We start from the raw sequence: 21964 nt of genomic DNA, 5'->3' as shown, positions 1-21964 counted from the left end.
GCCCCTCTTTGAAGTTTTTTTAAAATCCTTAATCCATCTAGAATTTGTTTAGCTATAAGCAATGGAAAAGAATCCAACTTCTTTTTTTTCCTGAATAACCAAACCAGTTATACTAATATTTTTTTATCAAGTAATTCGTTTCCCTACTTACTTGAAACATCTCCTACGTTATAAAATAAATTTCCAGATATTTGAATCTATTCTGTTCACAGGTCTGTTACCATCTAGACTCGAACTGTTATAAATACTGTAGCTTTTTATGCTTTAATGTATGTATAGGAAATTATCATCAAATTGTTATGGAGATTTATGGGAAACAATAATACAAGTTAGAAAGAAAATTAAGTTATCATAATGAAGATTTAATTAGCTCAGAGAAAGGAACTGATTTGAGAGCTACACTGGAGATATTAGACCTGAGAACTACTTCACAGGACATTATAGTGGTGATTTCAGAAGAGGCATCAGCTTCTTTTCTAACTAAAACTTTATCTGCTTCATTAAAAAACCTTCATACTTTTCATCTTTGCTTCTGTATTTGTATAATAAAGTTATTTAGGAATACAGGTCAGAATATGGTTTAAATATGAAATGACTGATAAACATAATAAAGTGATATTAGTATCCTAAATCCAACAAAAATTTTAGGCAAAAATAGAACAGAAATTAGAATAAAGGTTATTAGATTAGAAAATTATTTGAAATTTTGTATTTATTATTTTAGTTTAATTTCTTATTTCTAAAATTGTCATTAGAATGAGTTACAGAATCTTTAGGTTGAAAAATAGAGTAAGTAATAACACTCTAAAACAATAAATTGAAACCATGAGGAGAACTATGTAAATCACAAATTTAGAGTTTAAAAATGATAAAGTGATGTGAGAAAGTACTTCAAAAGGTACAAAATGGCAAGTAAAAATTAAATTACTTTATTATGAAGGGGGCTTGGCAAAGATAAAATCCACTAACATGGTATTTATTTCCTTGAAATTTTGTAATTAAAATATCCTAGGGATGCCTGGGTGGCTCAGTCAGTTAAGTGTCTGCCTTCAGCTCAGGTCATGATCCCAGGGTCCTGGGATCAAGTCTTATATCGGGCTCCTTGATCAGCTAGGAGCCTGCTTCTCTCTTTGCCTGCTACTCCCCCTGTTTGTGCTCTCATTTTCAATCTGATAAATAAATAAATAATCTTTAAAAAAATCCTAAATATTAGTCTTAATGAGGGGGATACACTGATATATTACTACATTGCATTCATATATTTGACACTGCACTTTAGTCCACAAAAGGAAAATTCAAAGTCACCAAATAAGTATACCAACTTTAAAAATTCAAGTAAAAAAATCAATCACCTATGCCGACATGTGCTTCTTGTATCATGCTTACATCATTAGCACCATCACCAACAGCCAATGTTATAGGTTTCTCAGGTGAGATTTTTATTAGTCTTATTACCTGAAAGATATACAACTAATTGGTTATTTATTATAAAATTTCAATTTTCTTATAGTAGATAGTCATTTATCTGAAATGACAGTTATAAGAATAGTTGAATAATGAAAAAAATTAATTTCGTATTAGACAATAATATGCCCTGGGGTTCATTTTCTGAGAATTTAGGAATGTCTTTCAAACATGTCACAGCAAAAAAGAATATTATCTTTGGATTTTACGATGGGAATCAAGAATCTTAAATACTACTTAATAATTGTGTTAGAAAATAGTTACACATAATTGAACTTAGGCAAAATGTTCTCTTTCTCAGGAAATTATTCTTTTCATTTGAAATAGAGGAAAGATAATTACTTTCTCTTGTCATAAAATTTAAGAAATTTTAAAAAGCAACAAAGATTAAATCCAATAAAATCAAAAGAAAGGTTTCTTTGGAATTCTTGAACATACTTAAAGAACCTAGGCATTAGCTCTATTTGGTCTTCAGTTTTAGTCTCCACAGACTGGGGTACATGATTTATAACAATACAGGCATTTTAACACTCACTTGAATCATAGCTGAAATTTAAATATTTCTTGTATATAGCTTCAAACCACAAGAACTGACTTTTTAACTTAAAGTTTCATCACTTAATAGCCACTTTTAACAAAGAATTATCACTGTATGAGAATGCAAAAATTAGCAGAGATCCACAGAACCACCTGAAGTGGCAGAAGTCTAACAGGTCCTCACTAGCTAAATAACTTATGAAACTAAGTTATCATAGTTCAATTTCTGTCTCAGCAAAATCACAAACTGATAATCATCAAAGAATTTGTAGGTCATTATGAATAGTTGAAACTAATAATCACTCTGAAAATTCCAAAGATCATTAGACTAATGTACTTGGTTAACATTCAAAACGTGAGAGGTGACTCACTTAGTAACATTCATACACTACATACTACCAAATAGGACTAGATAAGGCATTAACCTTAAAGAATACTTTTACACTTTTTTTTAAAAGTAGGCTCCACGTCCAGCATGGAGCCCAATGCGGGGCTTGACCTAAAGACTCTGAGATCAAGACCTTAGCAGAAATCAAGAGTCAGATGCCCAACTGACTGAACCACCCAGGAGCCCCCAAGAATACTTTTAGATCTAAATATCTTTCTGCAATGTTTTATAACACAAACATACCTTTGCTTTTTGCAGTGGTGCCATACGACAGCATAATACAGCTGAACAATTTCTGCAAACTTCCATAAATAGTTTTTCATGCTCCCTGAGTGCAAGAGACAGACTGGTCCCATCCACCACTAGCCCGTGCTGAATCACATGATCCTCTTTAATTCTAAGAGAAAATAATTATATCCTCTGTTAGATACATTGAAGCCGTATTATTTATACTTAAATTTAGTAAACAAAAAATTCTTACAAAAAGATGGACCATTTACCCATAGACTTTATGGTTACAAAACTGATATACCGGGGAAGAAACTAAGTTATGAGATTAAGCAGAACTGAAAGCTGAGATTAAGCAGAACTGAGAGTGACTTATATGATGAGTAAAACAGATGATATTCAGTTTTACAATGAACTGATACAGTTACTATATTTTCTAAAATGTGAATTATAACACTCAATCAGAGGTTTTTTTCCCCTAATTTTAGTATGAAAAATCATATAAAAATAAAAACATTATTAGTTATACATTTAGAAAATCCTAATTTTAAAGAATTAAATGCAATTAATGTTCAGGAAAATTCATAAGCTAGATTCACTATGGGAGCAGGAAGGAATGAAGGAATCAAAACTGTCTTTTGATATTAACCCCTTCTATGTAACACCAGATATTACTATGGTGGAATATGAATAACACCTCTCTGTGGGCATACGCTATATGAGTACCACTCAAAGTATGATCTGATTACTGACAGCTGGGTAAACTGTTGCCAGGAAGAGACAAAAAGCTTACATCAATATGTGAATCAACTATAATACTGGGCAAACTATTTTGTTCAACTGTTTCTCCCCATTCTCCCTTAATAATAAAACTTTCATGATAAAAGAAGCAGTATCTAGATTTACATTCTGCTGCAAACGTCTTTATGTAGTTGAAGGCCAGCACTCAAAGTAGCATTGTGTTACATCCATAAAGAAAATACTATAGTTCACCACAGTATAGCAGACTGCCTGAGAAATATCCCTTCATTTTTTTTTGAACTTAGTGCCTTTTTAAAATTTTATTTAAATTCAATTAATTAACATGTAATATTATTAGTTTCTGAGGTGGAGGTCAGTGATTCATCAGTCTTACATAATACCCAGTGCTCATTACATCACATGCCCTCCTTAATGTCTATCACCCAGTTACCCCATTCCCCAACTTCCCCCCCTCTAGCAATCCTCGGTTTGTTTCCGATGCTTAAGAGTCTCTTATGGTTTGTCTCCTGATTTTGTCTCTTTCCCTATGACCCTCTGTTTTGTTTCTTAAATTCCACGTGTGAGATATGATAATGTCTTTCTCTGATTGACTTATTTCACTTAGCATAATACCCTCTAGTTCCATCCATGTCATTGTAAATGGCAAGATTTTAATTTTTAATGACTGAGTAGTATTTCACTGTATATACCCATCTTCTTTAACCATTCATCTGTCGATGGATATATCCCTCCATTTTTATTTCATTTTTCCCCGCTTTGTTGAGATACAGTGGACATATAACATCATTTAAGGCATGCAATGTGATGATTTGCTACACATATATATTGCAAAATGATTACCACAATTAGGTTAGTTAACACCTTCATCCCCTAATGTAATGACCATTTTTTGATGTTGCAATTAATTTAGGGTCTAATCTATTAACAATATGTAATACGGTACTGTTAATTATAGTTATCATGCTCTACATTAGAATTCTAGAACTTACTCACTTTATATATAAGCTAGAAGTTTGTACTATTTGACAATCATCTCTCCATTTCCCCCCCACTCTGACCTCAGAAACCACCATTTTACTCTATTTCTATGAGTTCAGCTTTTTTATATTCCACATGTATGTATTTGTCTTTCTCAGTCTAACTTACTTCACTTAGCATACTGCCCTCAAGGTCCATCCATGTCACACAAAAAATTTCTTTTTATAGCTGAATACTACTCCTGTGTTTACACACACACACACACACACACACACGCGCACTTTTCTTTATCCATTCATCCAACAACAGATACTTAGGTTGTTTCCATTCTTGGCTATTGTGAATACTGCTGCCACAAACATGGTGGAAAGTGCAAATATCCCTCTGAGACAGTGACTGCATCTTCCTTGGATATATATCCAGAGGTGAGACTGCTGGATCACACAGTTCTATCTGTAGTTTTTTGAGAAACCTCCATATTGTTTTCCATAGTGGTTATACCCACCATTTCTTTTTAAGATTTTATTTATTTATTTGACAGAGAGAGATCACAAGCAGGCAGAGAGGCAGGCAGAGAGAGAGAGAGGAGGAAGCAGGCTCCTGCTGAGCAGACAGCCCGATGTGGGGCTCGATCCTAAGACCCTGGGATCATGACCTGAGCCGAAGGCAGAGGCCCCAACCCACTGAGCCACCCAGGCGCCCCTATACCCACCATTTTTAAATCAAAAGTGAGAACACTATTAAATGAGCAACAAGGTATAAAAACTAAATATATATCAACAGATTTTAGTCTTATAAAAAAATCTTTGAGTTAAAATGATGTCTTTCACAGTATGCCTTATCACTATTGTGTGGCACTAAACCAATAAGCGTTCAACGATTATCTTTTACAATGTGAAATTTTAAAAAATGTATTTTTCTTTTATCAATTGCCCAGTATTTGAAAGCAACACCACACTGACTGTTTTTTTCTCCCTATTGGCCAAATTTTACTTAGCAACCTGTGCTCCCTCCATTGTGTTCAGTCTAAGCACTGCCTGAGCACATGTCTCAGAAGAAGAGGGTAGCAAGCAGCTAAGAGTGGGAGAGATCAGATCAGTTTTCCTCTGGAAACTTCCCAAGGCACACTAAATTAGGTCTTCTCTGGACAGGTTTAATTAGTCACTGTATTATCTCACTATCCAGGAGATATTTAGGAAATATGGCAGAGCATCTCACAGTTTTGGCACATAGTAGGCAGCATCTGTTCATCTCTGTGGCTTCACATCTCAATACTTCCCATACCTTCTTTCCATCTTGTATTCTCTGGCCATACTCAACTACCATCACTTCTCTCTCAGCTCTGGAAATTTGCATATGCTGTCCCTTATGCTTTCTCGTGTTACTCTCTGACCAGTTAACACTTCTTTTGGGAGACAGCACAGTCTTGAGTTTTCCCACAGAGCTCTGTTGTCTAGGCTAAGCTTCCATCTTCTATATATCCAGAGCTTTCTGTTCTTGCCTGTTACAAGCCAGTTGTGATAGGTCTAGAACAGTATATCCACTTCTGTTTCTCCTATACATTGTAAGTATTCTGAGAGTAAACAATACTCCTTATATGACTCTGTATTCCAAATTCTAGATAGCAGACCATCAATGTATGTTTGTGAAGAAATGTATATAAACTAAAACTTTTAAAGGTATGGAATTCTTTGTTCTACCCAAGATTCTTATTTTTATTTATTTATTTTTATCATTTTTTTAAGATTTTATTTATTTATTTGACAAAGAGAGATCACAAGTAGGCAGAGGGGCAGGCAGTGGGCGGGGGGGGGGGGAGCAGGCCCCCTGCTGAGCAGAGACCCTCCCCACCCCCACCCCCGATGTGGGGCTCAATCCCAGGACCCCAGGATCATGAGCTGAGCCAAAGGCAGAGGCTTTAACCCACTGAGCCACCCAGGTGCCCTTACCCAAGATTTTTAGAACAGACATTTCCTGGAAGCCTGTAAATCAAAATCCTATTGACTTATCTGGTTATTTCAGGAAACATATTCTACCAAAAAGATGGTATAAACTTCATATAGCCAGCCTAAAAAAAAGACTGTAGTCTTTACTTTATCATATAGCTCTTGCACAAAAAGGGAAATAAACAATATCCATAATATTAACAGAGTCACTAGAAGCATAAATTTAGAAGACTTAAAGAAAACATTCTAAAATACAATAATTATGTAAACAGATGTAAACATCTGTATTATATTATGTCCCATCATTTCTTCTTTATCATCTTTAGTATTTTTTAAATGGACACTTACTACTTTTAAAATCAGGATTAATATTTTAGAAAGCATGTATAAAGTAAATGATCCCGAGCAATGAATTTCTATGTTTTAGGGACTTCTTGTTGATATTATGGTATTTAAATGTTTAAGCAGCCACAATCGTGTTGTCACTTCTCCCAACCTATAGTATAATTACCTAGATCAACCCCCTTTTTGAACTCAAGCAAAGAACCTTCTGAGAGTTGTACTATCTCTTTAAAACATCCCTTAAATAAGTTTTCCTTTGATGAAATCGAGTGTAGTACCACATCAATGCCTGCATATCAAATGTGAATATAGCTCTGAAAATATACTGATAACTGTGGTACTGTCTTTTCACATTTGTTTTTCTGTATTAGCATCACAAGACCACAAATGACAGGTACCTGTAGGAGACCTAAGATGCCTACATAGGAGCAACCCTGATGCTTACACTGAAGCAATCCTAAATTTACTGTGAAAAATAAGAATGTTAAAGGGAGTTCATGAATAAAGTTATCTGTCTACAAAACACAGACTTAGAAAAAGAGAATGAACTTAAGAGTATAAATACTTGGGTAATTATCATAGAACAATAAAATGCAGATTATTTTCCCAGTATAGTCAAATAAATTAGATCAGAATTAGTTTGACAAGTATTTTCTGTAATGAGGTAGAAGTAAATATTTTAATTTTTGGTTTTGTGGGCCAAGAAGCTCAATTGAGGTTATAATATAGGTACTTATATTAAAAGAGAGAAAACAGATTTTGACAAAAATTTTTTTTGACTAAGTAAAAAATGTAGTAATAGTAATTGAGCACAATTTTTAAGTAACATAAATCTACCAATGAGAAGAATGGAAATCTTTGGGGGTGGGAGGATAACATTTTGCTTAATTGGGGTTTAAAGTATATGCTCTCTACCATCAAAATCAATTGCAAATGTCCACCTTTTAATGATGAACTATAATGAGATTTTGCATTTTAACACAATAGAACTATCTTTAATAAGATTTTATACTTCATCTTTGAATATGTCTCTTCAAACAGGTAGTATATTAAAGTGTCACTGATTAATAAATACAATGCCATCTAATTTGATAATAAAATAATCAGTACTTCACTGTGCATTAAAAGTATATTAAAAGTCCATTTTTCTTTTGTTTGAGCATGATTGGTAAATACTGATAATAAAAATACAGTAAAATGTCATAGGGCAATATGGGTGACACTCAAAACATTACTGATTTATAATGGTGTCACAGTAATCTGTAGCAAATCAAGCAGCAGTGAGAAATGATAAAAGTGTTTCATAAGGTCTCTGTCACAACTATCCAACCAGGCTATTGTAGTGCAAAATCCTTTACTGATGATATGTAAATGAATGAATGTGCCTGTGTTTCAACAGAACTTTACTTACAGACGTTTAAATGTGAATTTCATAAGTTTTCACATCACAAAATATTATTCTTCTTTGGATTCTTTCTCTTCCTTTAGACAATGTAAAAATTATTTTGAGCTCAGGCTATAAAAAACAGGAAATGGGCCATCTTTGATCTATGGGCCATAGTTTGCTGACCCCTGAACTCATGAGATAAATTACATTTCTTACCTTCTGGCAAGCTGCCTCAATTGTTCAGCACATTCACCATCTGATTTCTGGTTTACAAGTTCAAGGATGTTCATGGTTCTGTGAAAATGTCCACATGATAAACTCACACTAACAGCTGTTTCATGTTTATCACCAGTTAGTACCCATACTTTGATACCAGCCATTCTCAATGCTTCAATAGTTTCTCGAACTCTATCTTGTAGCCTGAAAATAAAAGAAACATTAGCAGTAGAGAATACTTCTTTGACTATTTTAAATATACACCAGATAGTACACGTAACGTTAATTCTAGACTCCCTGACTAATGTTATAGTATAGTGATATAACTGAATTTTTTCCCATTAGGGAAGAAACAGGAATAATCAAATTAGTGATCATCTGGTTAACATAACATCTGCAAATTTGTATTTTAAGAATTTATCTTCAAAGTTGACTTTTATAGAACCACACTAAATATATGGTCTTCATAAACTCCTATTTTATTTAGAAAGTCTTAAATTTGAAATTAGAAGATTTTTCTTTTTTCATAAGAAAATTTCTCATATTAGTAGTTTAAAAACCAAAATATGGATAAAATAAATAAATATGATAATGGAAATTTATCCAAAATATGGATAAATAAAGGATGATGTAATTTCAGGTGAGTCTCAGAAATCTCATTAGGACAACTGAAAGGTAAATGAAAACCTATATTTTAAAAAATGCAAACACTCTTAGAGACAGATGGTAGGGAACAAAGACTAAATGGACCTTAAGGAATTCACAAACTAACAGAGGAGAAAGTCTTTAAAGAATTACTTGCACCGCCACAAAAACAACATAGAACTACCTACAAAACACGAATACTTCACAAAGAGAATTTTTAATCCTATTAGGGGTAAGGAAATGACTTACTGGAGTGGGGGTACTATCTGAGCTATACTTTGTAAAGACATTAAAAAATGGATGAAGGAAAAATTATCCAGGAAGAAGGCACAGCCTTGCCAAAGAGAAAAGGCACAAAATAGAATAGTTTTAGCTATAGTTGTTCGGAGAACTATATATGGTTTGGTACTACTGAAGCAGAAAGTGGAAGCAGGCAGTGGTGGGAAATGAGGTAGGAGAATTAAGCAGGTGCTTAAAGTACCTGTATGGCACACTGAGGAATATTCTAAAAATCGCCTATAAGCAAAACTATACACAGCAGAATTCTCTCATCTATTTAAGATATCTGCTAGAATAAAAATTGTATATACTGACTAGGAAAAATTAAGACTTTAACTATTTTGATTTAAAATACATTATTATAAGATGTTAATAAATGGAATTTATCACTTGGCTAAGAAAATTCTTATGAGAGAAAAGGCAATAGCCTGTTTGTCTGATGCCTACCTGTCTTCCACTGCTGTAGCTCCAAGTAATATCAGGTCTTTCTCTATGAACTGAAAGACATGTGCCAATTTCTCTTCCCGTTGTTGCAAGGCAGTCCTGGCTTCAAACAGACGTCTATCTATTTCTTCATACTCTTTAGATGTCAAATGTTTATAGGCCATACACAGAGTTCTTAGCCCTTTCTAAAACAGAAAAATTAAAGACAAATATTGAACAAAAATAACTAATGGGAAATCAAGAAGTCACTGAAAGAAACTGAGGCTGCCTTACCAAAAATCAATTACAAATAATTTAAAAAGTACTATCATTTAGTAATAAGAAATAAATGAAGTGTCACAAAGCCCTCATGACCTGAGTTATGGGACACATATTATCACAGCTCTTTTAATTGCTGAGGAGGTCTTAAAAAGTTGCTTAAAATAACTGAAGTTTTAAAGTTGTAGAATATTAGAGCCTAGACAGGATCATAAAGATTATCTTACTGTGGTTTTAAAACTGTTTTACCTGGAAAGCCAGAAAGTTCTATAGGGGTAATTTCAGGACTGTCAAGAGGGAGGTAGCCCCAGGTTCTTCTCTCTTGTTCTAACACTTACAAATCCACTTTTATGTACTTTAAAAGAATTTTTTTGAAGCAAAGGAGACCATAATTTCCTGAGAGTTCTTGGTATAATGAATTTACACTTCAATAATGAAGTCTGTGAGGTGGCCCTTATCAAATAAACAATACTTTCTATAGTCACCAAATGATCTTAAACCACATCATTGTATAACTTCACTAGTGAAATGGAATTATACGACACTTAGGAATATATATTTGATTATCTGATTCTCCTGGGCACAAATTTTTCTTACTGTGTTCTATTTAAAGTTCGTGTCTATAACTAAAAGCTATACAAGTTCCTTCTCTTGCCGTGCATTCTCCTCAGAAAAACCCAAAATAAATATATTTTTTTAAAGATTTTATTTATTTGTTTGGCAGAGAGAGCGTGAGAAAGGGCACAAGCAAGGGGAACAGCAGGCAGAGGGAGAGGGAGAAGCAGACTCTGTGCTGAGCAGGGGGTCTGATGCAGGGCTGGATCCCAGGACCCCGGGATCATGACCTGAGCTGAAAGTAGATGCTTAGTGCCTGAGCCACCCAGGCGTCCCCCAAAATAAATAGAACAGAACTTGGAAAGGGTACATTTTAAAATACTACATGACACTATTCAGATTCCTAAATAATTTATGTTCCTTGATTTACAAATGACCCACACCTATAAATAACTGTTTTTCTTAAACAACAGTTAAGGGACCATGAGTGTTATTAATATGTGAAACTAATTCATTTTACAACAAATATTTACTGAATGCCAACTATGTGCCGGTATTGTTCTGGATTAAAATGAGTGTAAGGGAGAACAATGTCTTTGTTCTCATGGATGTTACAGTGTGACAGACGAACTAGATCAGAAACAATTAGGAAACAAGTAATGGGAGAAAATAAACCATAGGTAAATAAAGGAGGCAGGTGAGCAGAGAGGAGTACAGAGCAATCATTTATAGAAATGCAGAAATGAGAGATCATGAGTTCTTAAGACTAAGAACTGCCTAAAAATCTTCCTCTTCAAATGAATTTCAGTATGTCGTTTTTGTAAGATTCTCCTTCACTCTTCAGGTAAGAGAGAACTAATTCACAAACCATAAAACTGACTCCTTTAAAGCGTACAATTCAGTGGATTTTAGTGTATTCACAGAGTTGTACTATTACTACTATCTAATTTGAGGACATTTTCATCAACCCCAAAAGGAATCCCACATCCATTAGCAGACATTTCCCTTTTACCCCTTCCTCTAGCCCCTGGCAACCACTAATATGCTTTTTGTCTCTATAAATTCCATTATTCTGGCTATTTCATATAAATGGAACATGTGACCTTTTGTGACTAGCTTCTTTCACTAGGCATAGGAACTTTTCAAGGTTCACCCTTGTTATAGCATATGATTACTTCATTTCTTTTGATGGCCAAACAACATTCCATTATATGAATATGACACATTGTTTAATTCTTGCATCAGCTGATGGACATTCAGATGTTTCCACCTTTTGCCTATTTAGGAATAATGCTAAGTTTTTATGTGAACATTCATTTTCAGTTCTCTTGGGTATATAACTAGTAGTGAACTCCTGGGTTATACAGTAACTATATTATTCTATGTTCTATGAGGAACTGTTAAACTATTTTCTAAGGTGTTTCTACCATTTATAATCCCACCAGCAAAGTATGAAGGTTCCAGTATCTCCACATCTTTGGGATTTCCCTATATTCTTTAAGTAAACTCCTCTTTTTAATATACTAATTTAAATAGTCTTTGCAGCCAAAAAAGCCCTGACTATAACAGGTTCAAAGAGAAGACCTGTATTTTAGCAGGTTAAAAGTTAATTTTTAACCAAAGAACGTAGGCGCCAACACATAGTGTAATAGAACTGCAGAATTTCCATACTTTTGATAAATTACTAATGCAAAAATGAAGCCTTAAATCTTACATATGTATATGTTTTAGAGTTTTATATCTTAGAAATTTACACTCACCAAAGCAAATTCATCTACATGAATTCGGGTTTTTTCTATTTCTCCACCTACACATTTAGGAAGAATTGATGATTCGGCTCCTTTAGCAAATAAAAGCTTCTCACCTAAAAAAAAAAAAATCAGTTATCAAACTCTTAATATTAGATAAATATAAATTCATAAAAGTTTAGGTAGGTTACCTGAAGGTGCCTGAACAATTACACTCATTCTCCTACGATCTGAATCAAATTCGAGAATATGAAGCAGTTTGTACCTAAGGAAAAAAATAAAAAAGACCAAAAGTTTACTTTTTTTTGAAAGATATTAAGTGAATATTTGAAGAACCCCTGTAAAAGATAAGATTTAGAACAAGAAATTAATCTCAACTACAATTTCAAGATGATGGGTTATGAGTCATTAATAACAATACAAGATAGAAATAGAAGGAACTGACATATATTGAGTACTTCCCAAATGCCAAGTACTTTATATACTTTATGTCATTTAATACCCATGAGAACCAAAGAAGGCAGTTCTTATCTCATTTTACAGAAGAGGACTATTCAATTCAGAAAGATAAGTAATTTTCTAAAGTCAAATAAGCTTGTGAGTGGCACAGCAAAGGACTGGAATCCAGATCTGCCCAGCTTCAGGTTTTTCCTCACCAAAAAATGTATTTGATTCTCAACCCTCTTTTCTGCCCAAACATACCTGAGAAATACAACACACTCACATTAGTAACGGAGGATCATTATAGCAGTGATTCTGAATCTGACACAGTGGACATATGTACAGGTCGGGGAGCAAATGCCTTTATAAGGAGTAGTAAAGGAATTTGTGTGGATAAGTCAGGTGTGGCTTAAAGTTTTCTGGATGGATTTATATAGTGATATACATATAGAATGATGGGTACACCTCAAAAAAAACCCGCACAACAAACCAGAGTGGTATAATGGTTCATAAGTTGATGAAATGAGCTAGACAGGCTTCTCCATGAAAACAGCCAAAGAATGGGCTCTATTTTAGTTTGGAAAAGCAGAGTTTGGAAAGGGACAGCTGGAGGTGAGATATGACTGGAATCGGTAAACCCATGAAAGGTATGAATAGAACAGGAATGGATTAATTTATCAAGTGGTGTAAATATTGGAAATAGGCAGGTGTTCCCTAACATTTGAAAAATAAAATCACAGGAAATATAAACAAGTTTTTTTTTATTTAGTAAGAACTCATGAAACTACCCCAGGAGTGCATAAAAATAAACCTCTTGAGTAAATTCAAGAAACACTAAGCTAAAATACAAATGAAAGATTCAGAGTAGGATACTGTTATTACTGTGATGAAGTATAACATAGTATTACATCATTCTAGAGCAGGGGTCAGTAGACTTTTTCTGTAAAGATCCAAATAGTAAATATTTTAGGCTTTGCAGGCCATATATGGTCTCTGTTGCATTAAAAAAAAAAATCAACTTTTAAACTATGTAATGAAGTTTTTTGAAGGCTTTATAAGCCAGCTGTAGGCTTATAAATATGACCTATGGGCCATAGTTTTACAGATTGTTGTTCTATATTAATTACATAGAAAACTACAGAATAGAAAAAAATTACCGTTCCAGTTTTCCAAGTGTTTTAACTTCCATGGTTTCTTCAGAATTGCCAATAAATACAATGCCAATTCTAGGGATTAAAAGATAAGGAAATATAAGATTTAAGGATGATATTTCATGTTTCATAATATATCATTATAACTTAGCATGAATAAAAGTATACAACTAAGATGTATTTTAAAACCTTTCTTTGAATATGGCAATGTTTTTAAAAATGTGAAGAATCAGCATAGGTGCAAAACAATACGTACACAAGTATTTCTCACAAATTATATTATTCATATTTCATAGTAATCAGATTTTTAAAGATCTCTTCAAAATATGATTCAATGCAAGCTTGACAACAAAATTAGTAACGCATATTTACAATTTAAAGTATACTGCTACCTTTATGTGTTTATGAATTTTGTTTGACAATTTAAAGTAATTTTCTAGTATTTGCACCTTTTAATTTAAAAGGTGTTTTTCTGAAGATTTGGAAATTAGATCAAACTACCTTGCAGCAGCTTCCACTAGAGCCTTTTCATCTGGTGAAGACGCATAGTATTCCAACTGGGAGGGTGCAAAGTTGGATTGCCAGGGGCCATCACCAATGCCATCAGTCTGAACATTGCTAATCTGTACAGTGTGACAGAGACTGACTGCTTTGAAGAAGAGATCATGTTCTTTAATCTGTAGAAGGATAATATTCTCAATAAAAATACCATTCCCAAGTAACATTTAGAAAACTGTTAGCAGAATTGGAAAAAAAAGTGTCAATAAATAAGTTAAAAATTTGGTTATCTTAGGTCTACAACAGGAGTGCTATAATCCTGAACTGCCTGAATATTAGCTCTTTGCAGAGTAAAATGTCACATTTGCTTATGACCCTTCAACACAAGAATATCTTTTTAGGAAAGAGCCAAATTATAAGTAAAGATAAAAACTCTTTTGAAAAAGTGAGATCACAAAAAGTATTAAATACATTTAAGTTCTATTTCTTAGCAAAGTCTTCTTTACTTTAAGGCAGTAAGGGTTCTCCACTTAGTCTCATTTAAATACTCAGAGAATGAAGGCAGGCAACATACTAATTTGCAAGTTAAACTGGATTGTGACTACAAATTCTCAGTGCTGAATCAAAGGATATACATTTCAAATATATATTCCTTGCTCCATTGACTCTTAAATTTTTTCTCCTACAATCCAGCAAATACCAAAGAGAATTACTTCAAATGAAATTCCAATTTATTAATTTAAAAGTTGCTTACTAGCTCAGTTTCATTTTCTGGACTGGTTCTAAAAGAAGAGCTGGTTGTAAGATGGGATAAGTTGTTAAGATGGGATAAACTATTAAGATAAGATAAGCTTCCTTCTGAAGAGTCTGGTGTTGGTCCTTCAGATACAAGTCTACCATTGATTTCTTGGTATTTAATGCCATTAATTGAACATTCCCGAAACTGCATCTCATTTTCTGTCAGTGTACCAGTTTTATCTGTAAACACATACTCCACCTAGAGATGGAAGATAGAAGAAAATAAATTTTTGTGTTTAACAAAAAAAACCAAAACGAAAAAACCTTGTCTTCCTCTATCTCCTAAAGTCAAGCTTACCTATTGCATACTGATGCTGAGATTTTTTTTTTTAAATAATCTAAGCGCAAATAAATTAAGATGCACAGAAACAAAACAGGGTAACATAAAATATTTCAAATCTATATAAACTTTGAAGTTTGTGGCATTTTTAGGTCCATGTTCATCTGTAGAGTTGACTGATAATGTGGGATTTAATACTTTTTTCCATCTCCTGGATAAGCTGTTTTGAGGTAGTAGGACTAAGAATGATCTTTGAGCAAGGTGGAAGGAATGCTTAATAACCTAGAATGTGTAAGGGTTATGTGGTCCAGAAGAAATGGTACAGAACTGGGAACAGGAACACAAAAGTAATAGCAACACAAGAAATCAGAGATGGAAAGTTTTCTAAAATATTAGAGAGGGAAATTGAAACCAAGTGTAGAAAACAAGCTCAGTGAAAAGGAAAGTATTTAAATGAAAAAAAAAATATATTTTAAAGATCTTATTTATTTGAGACAGAGAGAGACAGCACAAGTGGGAAGGAAGGACAGAGTGGGAGGAGAAGCAGACTCCCCACTGAGCAGGGAGCATGATACAGGGCTGGATCCCAGGACCCTGAGATCAAGACCTGAACAGAAGGCAGACACTTAACCAACTGAGCCACCACGTGTCCCTAAATAAAAATATTTTTAAAAGTAGATAAGACAAATAATTTTACTACTCTTTTGAGAATAATTCTGGAAAATTAACCCTATAAGAAGGCAGGTCCAAAAAGAGAAGGATGAAATAGTCAAGTCTTGATACAACTAGAATTATGCTGAGGATCTGATTAATGCAATAGTGATCTGAGAAAGTTGTGATTTAAAAAGGGAAGTACACATCACAAGGAAAAGCAACAACTAAAGACCAATATCCCTTAGGAAAATAAACACAAACCAAATCTAGAAACATAGAAAAAAGATACACCACGAATATGTGGGGTTTATCCTTGGAAGTCAAGATTGGTTCAACATAAATCAGTCAATGAAACCTATCACAATAATAAATTGGTATTCTTTATTCTATTATTAAAATGATCATCTTGACACATTCAAGAAAAGCATTTAACAAAATCCAATACTCTTTCATGATAAAAACATTTCAACAAATTAGGGATAGAAGGCTAGTTCTTCAACCTGATAAAATGTATCTACAAAACCCCATAATTAGTATCTTATTTAATATAGAAAGACTGAATGCTTTCCCCTAAACTAAGTTCAGGAATAAAGCAAAGATGTCTGTTCTTGCCAGTTTTATTTAACATTGTACCGAAAGTTCTAGCTTGGGTAATCAGGCAAGAAAAAAGAAATAAAAGGTATTCAGACTGGAAAAGAAGTAAAACCTTTTGTAGATGACATGACCTTGTATACAGAAAATCCTAAGGAATCCACTAAAAAACTGCTAGAATAAATGAGTTCAGCAAGATTGCAGAATAAAAGCCTCAACATACAAAAAGGGAGGCAGAGTTAAAGCTGGAAAAAATTGCCTGGACCAAGAAATAAAGTGTGAAAATATACCTTACGGTTCATTTTCTTGCAAACAGTAAAGATAACTACAACATCCAAGATGCAGGAATTCTGTTATGTAAAGTAGTAATAATAAAAGCCAATAATTATGTAGCAATCATTAGACTGCCAGCACTGCTAAGGGTTCTAACTCATTTAATCTTCTCAACAACTCCATGAGGTAGGTACTATTATTATTTTAGAGAAAAAGAAACAAAGGAAGAGTTAGGTTAAATAACTTAACAGTCATAGAGCTAGAAAATGTTGAAATTAGAAATAAAAGATGAAATAGTTTACCTTTGCGATGTGATATTATAGATTGCCCACTACTTACAGCAAATGTTGAATTATAAAGATGGATACAGAGAGATGTCACTTACCTATTCAAGTTAATAAGAAACTTTTAGATCAGGAAGAATAATAAGGTATAAAAAAATTATGATATAAAATATATCAGCAGTCAAACAGAAATAATATTTCAAAGGTGATTAGAATAGACACAGACCTATCGGTCATGGAGGACTCTTCAGAATTTAGATGATAGAGATAAATAAATTAACTTTGATTTTTAAAAATATATTGGGGCACCTGGGTGGCTCAGTGGGTTAAGCGTCTGCCTTCGGCTCTGGTCATGATCCCAGGGCTCTGGGTTCGAGCCCCACATCTTCCTGCTCAGCAGGGAGCCTGCTTCTTTCTCTCCCTCTGCCTGCTGCTCTGCCTTCTTGTGCTCTCTAACAAATAAATAAATAAATAAATAAATATATATATATATATGTATGTATATGTGTGTGTGTGTGTGTGTGTGTGTATACACATATATATATGTATACATATATATAAACAAGAAGTTTTAACTTTTAACTTTAGTTATAGAGAGGGCACTATACACCATCATAAGAGCAGTTTCTTTGATAGTATGGAAATGAAATGACACAGAATATGACAAAGTAGATGTCATTGGTATAAAAACAGATAAAAGAGGGGTGTCTGGGTGGCTCAGTGGGTTAAAGCCTCTGCTTTCAGCTCAGGTCATGATCCCAGGGTCCTGGGATCGAGCCCCGCATCAGGCTCTCTGCTCAGCAGGGAGCCCGCTTCTCCCTCTCTCTTTCTCCCTGCCTCTCTGCCTACTTGTGATCTCTATCTGTCAAATAGATAAATAAAATTTAAAAAAAAAACAGATAAAAGAATAGAGGCAATAAACATATTATGAAATACTTGCAGGCTTAAAAGTAAAAAGAGAGACTTAGATGAATTAGAAATGTTAAAAGTTTATCATTTAACATGTCTTAAAGAGAAAGCAAGTATGGATATGCATAAACAATGTGAGGTTCCAAAAAACAATATTCTAACATGAGGACAAGAGGAAGAGGGGAAACCTGGGATGGAAAAGGTCAAAGGAAAGAAAAAATGGGGGAGAAAAAGTGTTCAAAGAAGTAGTAGAAACTGGCTTTTTAGGTCTTGAATATGTGATACATAATTAAAGAAATGTGACATGAATTAATATTTAGCATAAATTACTATAAGTCTCTTAAATGCTAAAAATAAATGGATCAACTTCTGGTTAAAAATGGTAGGTTAAGCAAATACAATTATCTTTGTTCCTCTTGAGACTTTACTAAAATAAGAGTAAAGGAATTAAAAAAAAACCAAAAATAATGGCAGATGAGACAACATGAGAAGGGAGATATGACAAGTTTGGAAGACAAGAGACGTATGAGTGGTTAAGTGACTTAACAAAACTTAGAATATGAAACCTAAGCAATGGGGGAAAACCCTTTTCCGAAAACTCTCAGAAGTAGATGTACCAGCTACTACTGAATGTGAAAGTACAGAATGAGGCTGAAAATGGAGGTACCAGGAACAGTATGAAACTGTAAATCCCCTCATAACTTGCAAACCTGAGACTGCCCTTCACCTATCTGAGTAATAGTTGGAAGATTTATTCTCTAAGACCAGGACTGAACCAGAGAGAATCTGAGCCCCCGGGAAAGCTGAAAACAGGTGTGAGACAGCTGAAAACAGAAGTGTGACAGTATGCTAAAAACAGGGAGACTTCTACTGGATGACTTTAACAATCACAAGCAGCAGAAATACTAACTGTAGTAATTCTCTCCGGGGAAACTGAGGAAAAGACCAGTACTGACACTAGGGAATATGTCAAAAAACAGCAGGACGGCTGGGATTTTCTAGGGAAGACTTCTAGGCTTGTAAGGAAAACCCAAAGATTTGCTTTCATTTGAGGATCACTCCTTAAAAGAAAGGTAGAGTCTAAAACAAATTAGTTAGTTCCACTATAACACTGTCTTGAATCTATAACATGTTAAACATATTAAACATAAACAACATATTAAAACATGAATCTGTAACAATATAACTGATATATAAGGGAACAATTTGAGCATAATGTGGACTTTGCATTTGGTTATGCATAATTTCCTGTGAGAAACAGCAGCAAACTGCACACAAGGAACACATGAAATGTACACAACTCAAACAGCTACCAGCCACCTGAGGTCATCATAGGTGGTATAAGACACACCCCATCTACTTCTATTTTCAGATAATCTTCCTTTCGATACTTCACAATGACACACAGGTTGCAACACTTCTCCTGGTCACTTCCACATGTGGTCTTTTTCAAGACAAAATGCCACATATATTAGAGTATTTATGTATTTTTTTTAAAGATTTATTTATTTATTTGAGAGAGAGTGAGCGTGCAGAGGTGCGCCTATGAATGGGGAAGATAGGGCAGAGAAAGGGAAAAAGAGACTCCTCAAGCAGACTCGCCACCAGTGAGGCCTGGGCCCCTGAGATCATGACCTGAGCAGAAATCAAGAGTAAGACACCCTCTGTCAGACAACTGACAGAGCCACTCAGGTACCCCAGTATTTATGTGTTTCTTAACAATTTATTTTGAATGTATTACTAATAAATTTTTTGTTGCACTCCTAATTCCATTAGGCCTGTGGTTTTTACTAAGTAATTTTACATAGCATGGCAATTTTTAGGAATGCTTTGTCACATTGTAGCAGAACTAACTGTATTGAAAAAGGAACTAGGAGCAAACAGAAAATGCAGGGAACATTAGACTTTAAAAAACCATCATTAATATTCTGAGAGAGCTAAAAAAATAGATGATATTCAAGAAAAGGAATAAGATGCAATTAAAAGACATTCAGATATACTGGAATCTTAGAAATTAAAAATATTATAACAGAAATTAAAAAAAGTTAGGTAGAAAGATAAAGTTGACAAATTCTCCCAGAATTATAAAAACAAATAAGTAATTGCAAGTTGAAAGTCAAAGAAAGAATTTGAGAATCAAGATAAACGGTCTGATATGTCCAAATACTAAATTTAAAAAAAAGACGTTATCAAAGAAATAATGTAAGAAAAATGCCTAGAATTGAAGTACACATATTTCTAGACTGAAAGGGCTCACAGAGCTCATTGTCCAATGAAAGAAAAAAAATAAAAAGACTCACACCAAGGTATGTCATCATGAAATTTCAGAATTATCACATAAAGAAAAGATCTTAAACACTTCCAGAGATAAAATAACAGATCACACATAAAGAACTGGGAATCAAAATGGCACTGAATTTCTCAATAGCAACACTGGAAGCTAGAAAAAAAATGGAGAAATGTTTTTAAAATTTGAGGGAAAACTAACTTCCAACCTGGGATGCATTATAAGAGTGCATTAATCAAGTGCAAAAAAAGGGATAAAGAAAAAAAGGGAATAAAGATATTTTCAGCCATGCCAAGCCTCAAAATATTTTCCTCTCATGCATCCTTTGCCAGGGAGTTATTAGAACATGTGTTCCACCAAAATGAAAGAATAAGCCACAGGTGGGCCAACATAGGATCCAGGAGATCCAAAACAAGACAGAGGCAAAGGAATTTCTAGGGTAATGGTAAAGGGAAGTCCTTAGGTGACAGCTGAGAAGCAGGCTCAGATGTAAGTCCATAGTGAAGAAGACAAAAGACTCCAAAAATGCTGTCCACAAAAAAGAAAGATAAAGAGAGAAAGGGAAAGGAAGTCCTAGATTACCTAATGTGTTTGAATATGTAAAAAGAGATGTTTCATATATTGATCAGAAACTTGTTTGTGGTATACAAAAATTAAGCAATTAAGCATAAAAAAACAGAGCAATTAATTCTAGGGAAAATAATATATAAAAACACAAATGTAATTGTAGTGTCATAAGGCATACTTGAAGAACTCGAAATTAGTGAGCAATACTAAAAGAGTCAAAATAAGGTCAATAAAAAAATACTTAATAAATCCCTAATTGTGATATAAAAATATTAGGGGGGCTATGGGGAGACAAAGTGGGTATATATCTGGGTACGTATATATAAAACAGTAGCATAAAATTCTATCTTTATATTCCATAATAAATGCCTAAAATTGGGGCGCCTGGGTGGTTCAGAGGGTTAAGCCTCTGCCTTCAGCTCAGGTCATGGTCTCAGGGTCCTGGGATGGAGCCCCACATTGGGCTCTCTGCTCAGCAGGGAGCCTGCTTCCCCCCTCTCTCTGCTTGCCTCTCTGCCTACTTGTGATCTCTATCAAATAAATAAATAAAATCTTTAAAAAAAATAAAAAAAAATAAATGCCTAAAATTTAAAAATCAAGAAAGAATACTATGGTAGCGCTAACTAATGGAAGAAACGATTTCAGGTTTAAAAATGGGAAACAAGAGTTAGGTGTGGAGGAAAGTAGGTCTATTTTTTGGTATAAGTCTCATAACATTTTTCTTTGTACTTGTATTAGTCTTTGTACATGTACTGTTTCAAGAAAAATAACAAATTAGAAAAACATATTAAAAAGATCTTTTTACCTGTCCAAGCTCTTCATTCAGATCAGAAGTATTGACTTGAGCTTTCTGACCTGATTCTTCATGATAAAGATCAAGATCCCAGCCAATGAAAAATGATCCAAGAAATTTCTGCATTTCGACTGTCACATATAATGAAATTGGAATGATGAAATTGTAGAGTACCAAAAAAGCCAGGAAGTCTGAAATGAATCTCAGAATCTAGGGAGAAAAATGATTGTTTGATAAGAGAAAACATATAAGAACTTCCTT

General features: G+C 33.8%; 1 protein-coding gene across 1 annotated transcript in view; it reads right to left on the bottom strand.

Moving 5' to 3' along the window:
- The window catches only part of ATP11B (ATPase phospholipid transporting 11B (putative)), a 113805-nt gene that overhangs the window by 36394 nt on the left and 55447 nt on the right, over positions 1-21964 (bottom strand). The window contains exons 12-21 of the mRNA XM_080809564.1: positions 21716-21913; positions 15022-15264; positions 14271-14446; positions 13776-13844; positions 12369-12442; positions 12190-12293; positions 9620-9801; positions 8249-8452; positions 2633-2786; positions 1353-1455 (exon numbers count right to left, since the gene is read on the bottom strand). Coding sequence (XP_080665690.1) covers positions 1353-1455; positions 2633-2786; positions 8249-8452; positions 9620-9801; positions 12190-12293; positions 12369-12442; positions 13776-13844; positions 14271-14446; positions 15022-15264; positions 21716-21913 — 1507 coding nt within the window. The remainder of the gene's footprint in view (positions 1-1352; positions 1456-2632; positions 2787-8248; positions 8453-9619; positions 9802-12189; positions 12294-12368; positions 12443-13775; positions 13845-14270; positions 14447-15021; positions 15265-21715; positions 21914-21964) is intronic.

This window comes from Martes martes (genome assembly GCF_963455335.1).
Source record: "Martes martes genome assembly, chromosome: 1".
In the NCBI taxonomy this organism is placed as follows: domain Eukaryota; kingdom Metazoa; phylum Chordata; class Mammalia; order Carnivora; family Mustelidae; genus Martes; species Martes martes.
This window is presented reverse-complemented; position numbering and strand designations above follow the sequence as displayed.